General features: G+C 41.1%; 1 protein-coding gene across 5 annotated transcripts in view; it reads right to left on the minus strand.

The window, feature by feature from the left end:
- The window catches only part of MYO1B (myosin IB), a 110,557-nt gene that overhangs the window by 76,700 nt on the left and 18,705 nt on the right, over window positions 1–15,152 (minus strand). For all 5 annotated transcript variants that reach the window (XM_030277822.4, XM_030277821.4, XM_030277825.4 and 2 more), the window contains exon 3: window positions 5,134–5,249. In XM_030277822.4, the coding sequence (XP_030133682.1) occupies window positions 5,134–5,249 (116 nt within the window). The remainder of the gene's footprint in view (window positions 1–5,133; window positions 5,250–15,152) is intronic.

Consider the following 15,152-nt stretch of genomic DNA (forward strand, 5'->3'; position numbering starts at 1 on the left):
AAACATACTGGGGCAATGAACAACACATAACTATGTCACAGCTTCTTATCCCACCATCATCTTCTTCAACAAAGACAACTACTATGCATTTAACCACTCTGCTACCTATGGGTAAAATCTTACTTTTACATACAGGTAAAAACTATCCTTCACAGCTGGAGTTTTATCACACCCTCCAGACAAACGTATTTGCTTTACATCATAGAGGAAAAAGAGTTACTGAAACCTTGGTGTTCCTGAAGACATCCAATCCTGCAACACCAAAAAAAAAAAAAAAAAAAAAAAAAAAAGAGCCAGAAGCAAAAATATTTCTTCTATATTCAGCATTTACATTGGCTCAAAACTCAAAAGTTGAAAAGGAAACAGCAAATTGTATACATTGTCAGAGTAACTGCAGATATCCACAGGATAATTATTTATCCCAATAATTATCTACATGACAATAATTTAAATGAGGAACATTAAAAAGTTCCTCATTATTGCATTTTAAGAGGATCACATTGGTATATTTGTGCTTGTACTTGTATCCCACATAAAGGCAAGCAGGTTTTCTAGAGTTGCCTGTGTAAATTTAAGTTTAAACTTGCAGGCTTTACATGCAAAACTATTCAGAAAATTTCACAAATGTCAATTTAAAAGAATCAAGAGTACATAAATAAAATATACTGCAAACTGTCTAAGTGGAATTCAGTAAGTGTCTGATAAAAGCCACCTCCAGATTTCTAATGTCACCCTAAAAACTTCCGTGCATAGCCAAAAACAGTGCACAGGGACTGAACTCTTATTTGAATGTAGCTGGCCATTAGCAATACAGCTACCACTTTTACTTTGTCTCTCAATTTAAAATAATCTGTAATTCTTTCTGAGCAAGCATGTAGGGCATCTCAGACCATAAAGGGGAGCAAAAAGCCACATGCCACCTTCCCTGCCAGGGACAGAGAGCTGCTAGTAGCCAGGAGAAAAGGTTAAAACAGGAAATTCAAGAAAGCCCCAATCCCTTAATGCAAACCTGTTACTGGTAGGGAAGTGATGGTTACAAATATGTGGGATGACAATCCATTTGATTTCCCATTGCATTCACTTCAAAGATGCCAGCAGCTGCCTTTGTCACCAGTGAAAATCAATGTAAAACAGCAAGATGGACAGCTTGGTTTGCTCTCATGACTAGCTCAGCCACAAGGTAAGCAAAGCAGCAATTACATCAACTGAAAGAGTAATTACATCAACTGAGAGAGCAGAACAGAAGTGTAAGAACTGCACAAATCAAGTAGCAAACTGTTTGAACACTGAAATGTCATACTCTGCCCTGCCAAGTCAGAGACAAGTTTGATCCTGTCTTGCAGATAAAGACAAAACCAGCAAGATTAACAACATTAAAACAAAAACAACAAACCAGCAATTAAAAAGCTTGGTAAACTTCCTATTACACCTATGCAAATAGCCACAGACTATGAAAACAAGCATTCCAGGAGACCTAGAAAAATAACACTTTTATTACATGGTGCCACAACAACAGTAGTGCAGTAATGCACTCAGGGACGAAAGAACTATTAAAATAAAACCCTCTTGGATCAAACTTTATCAGCTATAATGCTATCCAAAATCACCTGACCAGAAACTCTCTCTCAGCAATTCAGTTTGGCTACCCATTCAAAGTGTGACTCTGGCCCTACTCTAGTTTCCAGAGATCATTTAAAAAAAAAAAAAAAAAAACAAAACCAAACCAACAGAAAAACAAACTCTGCCCAAGCCCTGCAATTAAGTATTAACTGGCGTCACTGAAAGCATCAGTCACTCTCACAGACGCTCTTGAGGAAACACAGAACAGAGGACGAGGTGTTCCCTCCCTCCTCTTTCAGATTAGGGCTAAGAAAACACCTGAACAGATTTTTCACCCCCTGAAGTGTTTCCTCCAGTGACCATACACGACAGGAAACCCACAGGTGTGGGTTTCCTTCATGGCATTATAAACTTGTGCCTCTTTTTCCTTCTGTTTCCCTGTGCTGGCCAAGCCTGCTCTTTACCTGGGACCGCTGACATTGTCAAGCACACCTTCCTCACCCATCACACTGAGGCACACACAGGCAGCTCCAGCCTAGACAGAAGCTCACATGAAATTCCTAGAAAATGAATAAAACATGATTTTGGCTCTCCAGGAGCTTCCATACAGAACTGTCCCCATGGGAACATCCCATGGCAGATTGCTCTAGAGTTGCTGACACTTAAATCCTGGGCTTCCCAAACCTGAACGCCCTCTCCAAAACTGCAGACATTGGAGAATTTGAGCTCTTATACCAACAGGAGATGGAAGGGTTTTGGTGCCATACTGACCTGGTTTCCATAGCAATCTCTAACCAAACCACTGCTGGAAAGTTTGTTTTAATTAATTGCTTGTATTTTTCTAACCAGAAAAGTTACATTATTTATACAAAAGAGATGCTGAAAAAAGGAACACACTATATCTAATTTTATTTCTAGACATGCTTTCTAGGTTGGATGCATTAGTTTCCTTCTAAACAATCAAGAATTTTACTTTGCTCAGGACTCCACAACAGAAGCCAAAAGTCTTTCCCAGTGGTCTTACCCACAATCAATTCTTCTGAAGAGTCCATGGCTCAACAGAGATTTACACATCAAAGAAAACTAAGTATGTACATTTCCACAAATCAGTGGGGGTTCTTTACCCCCTGGCAGAACAAACTGCACAAATTGCAATTTGTCTCATAGCATCTCTTCATTAAAGTTCCTGAGCAGCTAAAAAAAAACCACCGTGAAGATTGCAAGGTCTCTGTGGAAGTGCAGAGCCTCCCTAGACACGCCTGAACCCTGCTTTTAGCAGTGGCCTACTGCAGCCAGAGCAGTCAACCCTAGAATTAGCTCCAAGCTGCAAGGACAGGATGATGCCAGCTCCATCCCAGCTGGCATTTCAGTTCTCAGACTGTCCTGACAAGCACAGTGTGGGTGAACAGCCCAGGCCTGGCTCATGCAGGACTGTGGCTCCACTCATGAGCTGTTAACCAGCACCCAAGGACCAGCTCCACGTTGGCACAGTGGACAACTGGACTGGCACAAATCCTTAGGTACAGCACCGGGCATGCCACATTAAAGGGGAAGAAAAGTGGTTTTTAGGCTTGCCGGAGATGCCATAAGGCAGCCTACAGCAGCACTTATTTTATACACCTACAATACTGCCCAAATCTCTCTTGAAGATGATGAGAAGTTTACCAATTTTAGCAGAGCCAAAAGTGACTCTCTTGATTCTGCAACTCCCATAAGCATCTAGAGGCAGGTGGGAAGGGAAGCAAGGTCACCCTAAAGTAAGATCACTTTATATTTCTACAGTTCGGAAATGATGTATCAGTAATAGAAACCATAAGGTTATTTCCTAATCCTTTATTTTTAAAGATATTTTGTCCACTTAGCAGGTGTCAGAAGACAAAACTCTCTCACAGAAGCAATACAAAATAAAGAAAATTTATGAAGAGATCATATCTGTCCAAAACAAGTTAGGTTTACATTTTTCTTGACTAGGGACTCTATCCCAAACTTGCAAGGAAAATCTATTGCTATCAAGAAATTGAGATCTCATGACAAAAATTAAAAGTAAATATTTTCTCACTTCAGTCTCCTGCTCTTAAAGTAGATTTCTAGTGTTTGGGCTCCAGAAGTCCTTGCTGTGAGGTGGGAACCTGACCATACAATTATTGTCACTAGTAATTAATTATGTTTATGAAATACTTTTCTACCAAGTTCAGGCTCTCATAATACACACAAGAATGACTCTTGACCATTTCTGTTCAGAAAAACAATCTCTCAATAGAGACAGAAAAATGTGGAGATCAATATATTACTACATACTTGATTCAAGATGGAACCAAGTGCATATACTGACTTTCACAATGTCAGACAAACTTTAACTCACAGGTTTCATTTTTAAAATACTCCATCATATGACAGCAAATTTTATGCAGCTGAACGAAATTAGCAGAGCAGAAAGTTCTTTTAGCAAGGAACTGTGTCAATTTAGCAAGCAATTTGTTTAGCAAGCAATTGGGCTTGCTAAACAAAACAGTGAAGAATGAAAACCTGAATTTAGCCAGAGTTCAGAACCAAGAGGTCCAAGAACTATCAGCAGCTTATTTGATCTGATTATTGGGCTGTTTGCATTTCAGACTATGCTTCTGGGAGGGTGACAGAAGAAGTGTTAAGGCAAAAAATTAATCAGTATTTCTACACATAATTTTCATTTAACCTAAATGTTAACACTGAAGGAAGATGCATAAATGCATGGCCCTGTTTAGACACTTATCCAGCCACTGACTGACCAAGTCAGTGTCCTGAATTTGTGGCTGAAGAGTCAGGTGCAACCTCACAACCAGCTGGAAACACTTCTCCTTCCCAGAGTCACACTGAGGGGAGGAACAGCTGGCTTCAGCCTCACCTCTAAAACTAGCAAGATAAAATGATTACTGCAACATGCAGACCTTGAAGACCATGTACCTTACTCTCAGGCACACCACCCACACCTGCAAACAGCACCTTGTCCTATTATTCATCCTATTTTAGTCTTAAAGTTTGCATTATGCGTTTAGGCTGTCCTCTATGAATGGACTCATTTCCACCCAGCACAGAGAAGACCAAACTTTAATTTTCCTGCAGTTACCATTCAGACATATACAACACATTTCTGCATTCATCATGAGAGGGTTTTTTTTTTTTTTTCTGCATTGCACAAAGATAAATTAAGAATTTCAGATATCAAAAGTAACACTATATGATTCAAACACATTTAGCACCTCGAGGCTTCCAGGAGGCATCTGGACTTTGAAAGAAACAGATTTCCTTGAAAACAGACTGCTTACTTCACAGTGTTGTAATACTGGCTACTGCTAAGAGTTAGGGAGGAATGTAATGAAATGCACATACCAGGGCCTAAGTGCATGAAAGAAAAAGAGTAACTCATTTTAGCTTCACTTTAAAATATGGCTGAGCTAATAAAAAATTCATTTTGGGGGAGTGGTGGTGTGATTTTCATTTTGACTGCTTTAATCAACAGATCTTTTGAGGAGAGAGACAGCTGGTACCATCTGTTCCGGGACAGAACAAAACCTAAAATTTCTTTGCTGTACTTACATGTGAGGACTGAGTTCATAGAAGTTTCGGTTTCTGTATTCTTCCACTTTCTCTGGAGTATAAATGGGTAGAGATCTGTAGGGGTTTATTGATATCACCACGCTGCCAATGTATGTCTGTTGAAGGAAAAGAGAAAATTATTGCAGGTTTTCCTTTTTAACATACTTTTGCTGCTAATATATTACTTATTCATTTAATACTTTTGTGGAAACAAAAAAAAAAAAAAAATGGCCCACTTGTAGCAATGAATAAATATGTTCATACTTTCCAAACCACCTTTTAGATTCTCTCTGTTGGGTACCAAGTAGCTATTTCTGCATAACTGAGAGCCTTTTATGAACATCTTCTAAAAGAAAGCCCAATCATACTATATTTCTGTGACTAATTCAGCTGGGGGAGGGAAAGGCAAAAGGACACAGATGTTCACTGAGAACTGACTCCATCTGCATGGCAAATGTCACACGAGCTTTGCTGCAGCCCTTGGCCACTCACACCAAACCCCAAAAGGCAAGGCTGGTGTTGGACTGTGCCCCTCTTCCCAAGGAGGAACTTTATGTCACCTTGTCAAAGCCTCAGGTACCAAAGAAACCTGAAGGGAAGCAGCCGTGGACAGGTTTCTGTCAAAGGAGAGATTTGCTGTCAGGGTTCAAGCCAAACAAAGCCCTGCCGTGGTTTCTCAGCAGGCGTGAAGTGCAATTTTTATTTCTGGATTCTAAACGCACTCACCAGCACTCTTAGGAAGCAAAGGGAGAAATGTGTTGTTCACTCTGTTAGATCCCATGCACTGCTGGCCTCAAGGAAGACCAATTCTGCACACCATGACTCCCATGTCTGCTCATGACACAATTAATTTGAATCCTTAAGGCTACTGTCAGGTATCCCACAGCTTTCTGTGCCTCCCTCCAGCTCCAAGGGCTGCAATCAAATACACCAAGTGGCGAAATTGCCAAAATCCCACTCCATCCTGCCTGCAGATACTGACCAAAGGTTAATAAAACCCCAAGTGTTTCATCCATCTTTCCACAACTGTGAAACAAATAAATAACTGATGAAACAGGGTTTTTCCAGTAACCAGTGCTCCCTGGGAGGTGCATATGCTCTACACAAAGCCACAGGTTCCCATTACTTGGATTACATTTACAATAACTACAGAAGGAAAAAAAAAAAAAAAAAAACCACAATAGTTTTTAAAATGTGCTATGATTCTGTGCTGCTATCTCAGCACCTGACAATCAGTATTTTGATTTTTCCCCACAATATTTCTTAGAGAAAATACTGTAATTTGTAGTTTGAAATGGGAGGAGAGGCATGAGGAGCCTATGCTACCCACTAGCATGTTCAGTAGAGCACCAAATTATGGCCAAGGCTGCAATAACAAATGGAAAATATTAATTATTGCTACATTTCCAGGTCTAACTTCCATGCCTAAAGCAATTTCCTGCTAAATGCTACTAAATCTGGTCCTTAGCAGAAAGTGAGGAGAGGAATATTTCCCACTTTCCATTGCACACATATGCACAGCCAAGCAGTGAACTCACGTGGCATTTTCTGCCCCAAACTGAGTGGAATCAAACAGACTGCAGTGATAAAACAAGTGGCATGAGGCCTCCAGAGACTCTCACAGCTCATCCTTGTAGTGTTTCCTACTCCTGGGATGGATCAGAAAAAAACAAATAATTAAGAGTTTTGCTCCTTTCAAGCACACACCACAGTGTGTGTTTATGTAAATGTTCTTCAAATAAAGAAAAAAATGTTCAAGTTTTGTGGTCATCCTTCCCCTATGGAGGAAATTATTCTCCAACTATGTCTAATCTCTTTGGCTGAACAAGATGGAAATGCTAAAATTGCCTTTCTACAGTGTTTATTTTGCCATCTCTCAACACATGCAGCTTTGGCAATTTGGAAGTCTACATATGCCTGGCAAGACTAACAGATGCCTAAGAGTAAGAAGCTTTGCTAGTCTTCCCAAGTGCACAGATAGCCCAATTAGGACTCTTCTCTGATAAAACAATAATAAATTGTTTCCTCATAAATCTTAGGAATTTGTGAGCTCAGCCTGTTGTGAAGCCAGTATCAGCAGAAAAGAGATGAAGTCTGAATCTTAAACGTTATATTTTGAAACATGAATTCTTTGGAACACAGAGACTTGTCCCTATTCTGCTACCACAATAGCATACAATTTAATTGCTAAGTTACTTGAAGTACCCTGGGACTTCAAGATAAAGAAAGATTACTGAAAGTGAAAACCTTGATTATTAATTTTGAATACAGGCATTTAAATAAGATTTATTCAGACCCATGTCTTCATAGCTAAGCGCTGCTTAGACAACGTATTTTGGAAATTCAAGTCAGTGCCTTACTGCCAGATACGAACAAATACAGGCCATTTCCTAAAATACTAAAATTTCAAAAGGTCAAATGGCTATATTGAAACAAAGACATACTCCAATCCATTTTAAACACCAAGCCAAAGTATGCCAAGAAGTCAATGGGTTTGTTGCAAAGCTGCTTACAAGAATTAATACATTTCCTCTTCTGAAAATGCCAATCTCTCAAAGCTGATGCCTAATAGCTTATTGCTACTGGTGGTCTGTGAGATTCCACATAACAGGGATAAACAGATCCGGAAAATAGCTTTCCCACATAACATCTGTCTTCCCACCAGAACTCTATTATAAACAAACAAAATAAATGGCTTAAATCCTTGAGCGAGCGACAAGCACAGAAGCATTCCAGTGCTGGAAGCAGAACACCCAAAAGTAGTGGGAGATCATACCACAGCACCCCAGGGACAAAAGAGATTCTTGAATTTCCCTGCTTAAGGACAAAAATGAAAGAAGAAGAGCGGCCTCATGATGATGGATGCACAGAGTACAGTCAGGAGATTTGATTTCTTTCTTGGTTTGACATGGTCTCATTATACAAGCTTGGATGAGATCTGCTGTCTCTCCTGTTTTGCTAACTAAATTCTTGATACTACTCCTTCCTCCCAACTTCTACTTTATTGCAACTCAGAGGTGAATTCTGTGTTTGCCCAGAACACAAAGCAAAAGGGTCCTCACTTATCGTTTCTCAGAGCATCTCTCATGTGGGGTGGCAACAGTGCAAGTCAGCTTTAGAACAGGGCATTCAAATTTTTTTCAGCTTAAATGACACCACACTCTGCATTCTCCACCAAATCAACACATACAACTCATTCCTGCTCACATAAGGGGTTAACATCTCAAGCAGCAAGAAAACTCCAAATTCTAATTCAACTGGAAAAGTTGTTAATATTTGTTACACGCCACTTCTAAATACTGGTCCAGAGGCAATGACCAAAACTCTTCGATGCTCCACTTTCTACCCCTAGGACTGGAGGCCAATGTAACACTTGGGGCAAGATATTAGTACTACTTCAAGTTTACTTCAAGCTTTGCAAGGCCTTCTGAGCCTTTCTCACACAAGCAGACTGCCTTAAGAAAAAGCCAAATAGCAAGATAATAACAAGGCTCTTGCTGCTTGTGAGAAATGTACAGGCAGCAGCCTCTTCCCAGTCAAGGGCTAGGGAAAGTTACTGCTATAAACTGGACATTTCCAGCTGAGAGTCTGCAGAAACCTTTCAGTGAGCCCAGTGAAAAGTCCCCAACCACCTCTGCAGCCAGGGTGCACAGTGAAATCTGATACACAGGATAGAGGCAGTGCAGGCCAGCCCAAGAAGGGCATCCTTTAGAAGAGCACTAGTACATCTTACAGGAGAATATTTCACACCCTGGGATACAGTATATTAATAAAGCTGGTTTTCCTCCTGTCAAAGTTAGACTTGCAATGCCCCAAGGGCCAGAAGAGAGGAGGTTGCATCTGCAGAAGCCAGGGAACACTACTGACACCACTTGAGGCAGCAGCACAGAAGTTGTCCACTTGGGGCTGTCATAAAAGCCCACTGTGTATCCTTAAAAGCTTTTCTGGATCTATGGCAATCTCTGCAAAGCAACCTTCTGCAGAGGTTAAAGTCACTAATCATCTACACGGATTTGTTGCAAGCCTTTTGGAATTGTACCCTTTTGTCAGTTCTGCTAAAAACAAACCCACTGCTTCTTACCTCTTGTAGCCTGTAACAGCCCAGAGAAATTGCTGCTGCACACAAGTCACTCCTGCTGTAAAATACCCCAAGTGCAAATGTACCTGGCAAGGGCACTGATTTCCAGGGGCAACAAGGTTTCTCTCTATTTATTTAATTTGTTAAACTTTGGAGTACAGAAATAGAAAACCAAGAAATTTTAGTAAAATAAGATTGCCAGTTTGGATTCTTCCATTTATGCAGGCCAATTTTAATCCTCCAGATACATATAATGCACATTCCTTTAATAATGGCTATGCTCAAATAATCATTTGGTTCCTAGATCTTTGAAGAGTTTCAGATCATGCCACCAAAAAAATTCATTGAAATGGGAGACAATGTAGGATCAAAGAAAAGTGTGACTAGGTTTTATCAGAATTAATCCAAAACCAAGGCTTGCCCAGCACTGTTTTCATTGTGGTTGGGGAGGGCTGTGTTTTGGTTTTCTGGGGTTATTTTAGTGTGACACATGAAAATATAATACTCATTTTCCTTTGTATTTGCCTGACCTACTGCAGTTCTGGATCTTGCCAATTCATAAGCATGTGTGCTACTGCATGTTCAGAACAGCTGAGGGCAAGGAGATGGCAGAGGAAGCCTGTACTTACATGTTCTAAGTGTTTTGAGCTGTCTCAATCTCAGAGCCAGGCAAATTTAAAACTACAACTTCACTCCATAATGAAGTTTCCCATTTTAATAACTGTTACCAGCTAGATCAGTATTGTATTAAAATATCACCTACTATTTGAACAATCACGTTGTGAGCTCAAATTTGTTTTACATTGTGGTTGGCCACAAAATAGTTAAATGCCCTGTGCCTCTGGTCCACTGTGGTTTTTTTTTTTCAGGTTGGAAACACAAAGTTGCAAGAGTTTGAAAAGAGTAAAGAAAAGAGCAACATCACGACTAAAAGCAAAAGCACCTGAGCCCTTTGCTGTTTCCTGAGCTTTGATTTTTTTGTATTCCTGTGTGTGGCAATGCAGGTGTTTGTATTGCTTGGTGGAGAGGGATGGGCAGGGTACTTGAAAAAGACAAACAAACAAACAGACGTGGATTTCATCCTGTAACACTCCACGGTTTGCCAGCACTGTTCCACACAGCACATACAAAATAAACTCTACCTGTGATCCAAGCTGAGCAGCTGCACTTCAGGTTGAGGCAAGGCTGGGCCAGCTCTGCTTGTGCTTCAGTGAGCTGGGAGCTTGAGCAGGGAAATAGATCACTGGATTTCTGAACAAACACAGACTATTCTCCATGATGATGAAAACTCTCTTGCTCAAGCCCACCTTCCCAGAAACAGCATTTTAGTCCCAGAAATATAGTGGACAAAGTCTGTATGTTGTAATAGAAAAAAAAAAACTAATCCTGGTAAACTTCTCTATGTGCTTAATGCAGTTATTAACCAGGACAGGCAGCCTTGTAAAACCTGGATGGAACAGTGAAGGCTGTAAAAAAAACTATCCAGAAGAGCAGTAGGTGAGGTCCTGAAGGGATGAGAAGGGAAAAGCAATCAAGGAAAATAAGAAAGTGAGGAGACAAAATAACAGTCCTGTACAAAATACAAAATTAATGGCTGATATAATGACTCAAGAAACAATGCTTAAAGAGGTCACACAAAGGCAGAAGCCTACATCTGCATCCCAGAGCAAACAATCACAACACAGGCAACCTCAGTCAAAGAGGATAACCACACTACTAAAATATTCTTCAATATGGGCTTGATGCTGCAAGCCACTGTGCAAGGAGCAGCAGCCTGGACAAGCTGTGGGCAACCAGCACTGGCCATGATCAAGCCCTTAACTGCACTGGAAGCTGCTTGAGATGCAAGCCCTGAAGTAAGAGCAGATGGTTTGCCAGAAGACACCCACGCTGCAAGTCTGAGCGAGTACGTGACGTGGTTGCACGGGCACAGATGATCGGGTTTCTCTTCTGAGCTTCTTGAGGGCACAGAAATCCCTGCCCTGCTCAGTGAACATTGCTGCTAACCTCAGTATCATTGTGACAGACTCGAGTGTTGTTATTAATGAGGCAGACTAATCCTCTCTGCTGGTCTCCTCTCTGGCTACGTTGGGATGATTTATACAAACAAAAGGAGTCCCTACACAGGATACAAATATAGGCAAAACCCTGAAAACGAGCAATGAAGAAGTCAACTCAAAGGTGGCATGAGGAATTTTCAAGACAGTGTTTAAACACCCCCCAAACATCAGTGCTTGCCCACTCAAAAGAGAAAGATTTGTTTTCACAAGTAAGCAGTGATTGGAGATTGTATGTCTGTGCCAAGAAACCACTGGTGAAAACATTAGTGATAGGATTCGTTCCAAAATGTTCCATTATTTCTGTATGAATGAAAACTGGGGGGAGACAAGGGGAACCTCCTGCCATGTTGCAGCCAAGGCTATCCTATGCTCTTCAGGGTGAAAGCCATGTTTTTACAGCCCTTGGACACTTTTGCTTCCATTTCTTCATTTGTTAATCTTTCATTAATCTTCCTTCAGTGTTTTGGTTTCATACAACATGCACTGAAACCATCAATAAATGCCCCAGATGTCATCATCACCTTAGTGAAGAAATACACAGTATTTTGAGGCAAAGCTAACACTGTAACTAGAGTCATTTCCTACACTTTCTCCTCTCTTTTTTCTAAGTATCACATCAGAGGCAGAAAAGAAGGAGTGTGTAGGGGAGGAGAAGACCCCCACACACAACCCACCAAATACATTCAGTTTTCTCTGATCCTTATTACTGTTTTCTTACTCCTTCATGCAAATACTGCACGGAGCCCTACAAACAGTGCCTCAAACACGAGGCTCTGAATCGTGGGAGCTGTACAAAAAGGAAAGGAAACAAAGCACTGCCTTGAGATAAATAACTCTCCTCCCACAAAGCACTTCAAGGCAAAAAGCAGCCAACCTGCTGCGAAAATCTTTACTCCTGACTCTAGGCAAGTTATGAAGTTTGTTTTGCCAGAGCAGGCTGATGTGAAGGGCCAGAGGACCCACAGGATTTCTATCTAGATAACAAAGCAAAGCAAGATTTGCAGGGAGGCAGAATACTTCTTAGGCCACAAGCTATCACAGAAAAGATGTGCCTTGGGCACACAAGCCTTTTTTCACATCTGAAGAAGCAGCAAGCTTCAAGGTCCTAGCCTGTGGCAGCTGCAACAATATTATTACTACAACTCAGTAGCTTCCCTCAAAGGGCAAAACTGTTGAGGCACTGATGGGAAAATTGCTTAAATTGACACAGGCATTCCCCAGGGGAGGAAGAGGAGATGGGAGGAAACTCAGGTCCCCTGGGCTCCCATCACAAGCAGATGGATGGCTGATCTGATCCAGCTCTCAAACCATCCGCTTTTAAGAAGCTGGACAGCCACCACACCTGCCACCCCTCAAAGGGAGACCAGCAGCCCAGGATGGGCTTGCTGGATAAACACAAGTAAACACATGAAAGTACAAGAGAGCAGGGTCAGAGCTGGCAGGAGGAAAGACTCTTCTGTGTGTTGCTGCAGGAGCAGCAAAGCACAGTCCTGCCACTAGCCAGAACACACACAGCTATGACATACCCAAAATCCACAAGGAACAAGAACCCTCATCAAAACCCAACAGAAGACCTCCCTGGCCCCAACAACATTTTAAAGGTGAACACGATCATGCTGGCGAACACGATCATGCTGGCATCAGGAGGTAATGAAACTGAGAATAAAACTGAACTTCAACAGTCACTCAGTTACTACTACCACACAGATCTTCCCAGCAAGCTGCCTTTGTGTTGCCCAATACCACAAGACTCTTCTTCACAGCATCCATGGGATGGTCACAAAAGGCAGATGAAGACTGGGACAACTGGTCTCATTCACATAATTCTGCTCCCTACACTGTTCTTGCAAATGTAGCATCTGGAATACCAGGTACAAGTGCAGCAGAAACAAAGCCACTATGCTTGGCAGCAATTCAGTCAAGTCCTAAATAATATAAGGTAGCTGAAAATGGAATGAATCAATAGTATAGACAGACAGTGGAGTAAAGGCAAGTCAAAACCAAAAAGGCTAACCCTAAAATATTAAAGCAATCGAGATCAACAGGAAGCAGCTCAGTCTATGAAACAAGCACACGACAACAGCCATGCCAGCAGAAGGCTGCCACAAGGATGTTACCTCAAACAGATAAAACAGAGTTATTACCCTGGAATGCCAAATATTTAATGTTTCAGTGATAAAACAACAAATGTTCAGTAACATAAGACTGCTGCTGCCCAAAGCAGCCCACAAACTCCACGCACCAAAAAATACAAATTAAACGCTGACATCAGAGAAAGATTCTGTTTTGTTGTAAGAACAAAAAGCAAACAAACATTTTCTTGTAAAGAACAAAATGTTGACCTCTGCAAATTTGGGAAGACTTCAAGAAACAACATAACTGTGGGGAAAAATGTACAGGGCAGCAGAATAAAGCTCTATCTGACCTCTAAAGGCTGATTCCTGTGAGCCCACGTAGCTCCACTCCCCTCCAAACTCCTCACACTTCTCTTGACACTTCCACATTTCTCACAGAGCAACAAACCCAGCATAAAAATAAGTGTCAGACCAATACAAATACTACATTTTATCCAAAACCTCTACCATTCACGAGTCACTGTAAATGCATATAGAGACAGATGCCCCCTCCCATTTGTCAGCATCCCAAATTGCAAAGGAAAAAATAATTGCTGAATTAGATTGGGCGAGCATATTTCAGCCAACTTAGGGAAAAAAAAAAACCTTAAGAGAGAGAGTTCAACAGAACAAGTCAAAAATTCATCAATCACACACAAACTGAACTTTATGAATGTATTTTAAGTTTTCCATGCGGTCTGCAGGTCACACATTTTAACCACACAAACTGCTCCCTGAAACCTTCAAATAATCAACATTGTGGGATTCTTTCCTACTTGCTAATGCATTGCCCATGAGCTACATTTTACTTTGTAAAGTTAACGAAAGACTCCCACGGGCTCTTGTTACCAACAGTTACAGAAAAGAGCTTTTGTGGAACAGCAATGCAAATTTTATCAATGTAAAGTTTAAGAGTTGCAAAAACAATATAATAAACAATTACAGCTTTCTAATGAGATTTTTCTTGGTCAGACATTTCTAGACATGACTAAACTCTAAGATTCCCGTTTCCAATTAACACATGCGTATTACCAAACAAACCCTCCCCCCTCAAAGCCACTCAGCATGAGATTACTGCAGAATCTGATGGTCTTTAGTAGAATATTTGGCCTAACTCCAGCTCCACCAGCCTTCATGCTTATTTTTATAGGCACAGCCTCCAGCTTTGCACTCTAGTATGTAACACAACACCCAAGTCTATTAAACTTTCCAAACACACATAAAATTGAACAACATGTAATCGGGCCACAGTCTGCTCCCTCACTCTTAGGAGGGAACTCATTGTCCTGTTTGCACCATGGCATGAAACTTTGCCAATGTTCTTGAAGGGCTTACAGTGAACATGTCTGGGATGATACAAAAGGACCATCAGAGGATCCAGACCTAAAATGCTTTGGCAAAGGGAGCTCTTATGGAGAAGGTCTAGAGTTTCAAATGGGCAAATGGAGCTGGAACTAGGCTCTCCAACATCAAACATTCAGCATCAAACATAACTGTGAAAGAGACTAGAAAAGGCAAAAAATCTTCTAGTGGAATGAGCCCAACTATCTTGTCATCTTTGGCTATGGGGAGGGGAGAAGTTTGGCTTTGTTCACTGATGGATCAAGCTGACTCACATTTCATAGAATCACAGAGGAGTTGGAAGGAATATTTAAAAGTCTGTAGTCCAATCCCCTCTGCAATAAGCAGGGACATCTATCTCCATGGTGACCTTGAATGTTTCCAGGGATGAGGCAACTACCACCTCTCTGGATAGCCTGTTACAGT

The sequence above is a fragment of the Taeniopygia guttata genome, chromosome 7 (assembly GCF_048771995.1).
Source record: "Taeniopygia guttata chromosome 7, bTaeGut7.mat, whole genome shotgun sequence".
Lineage (NCBI taxonomy): Eukaryota > Metazoa > Chordata > Aves > Passeriformes > Estrildidae > Taeniopygia > Taeniopygia guttata.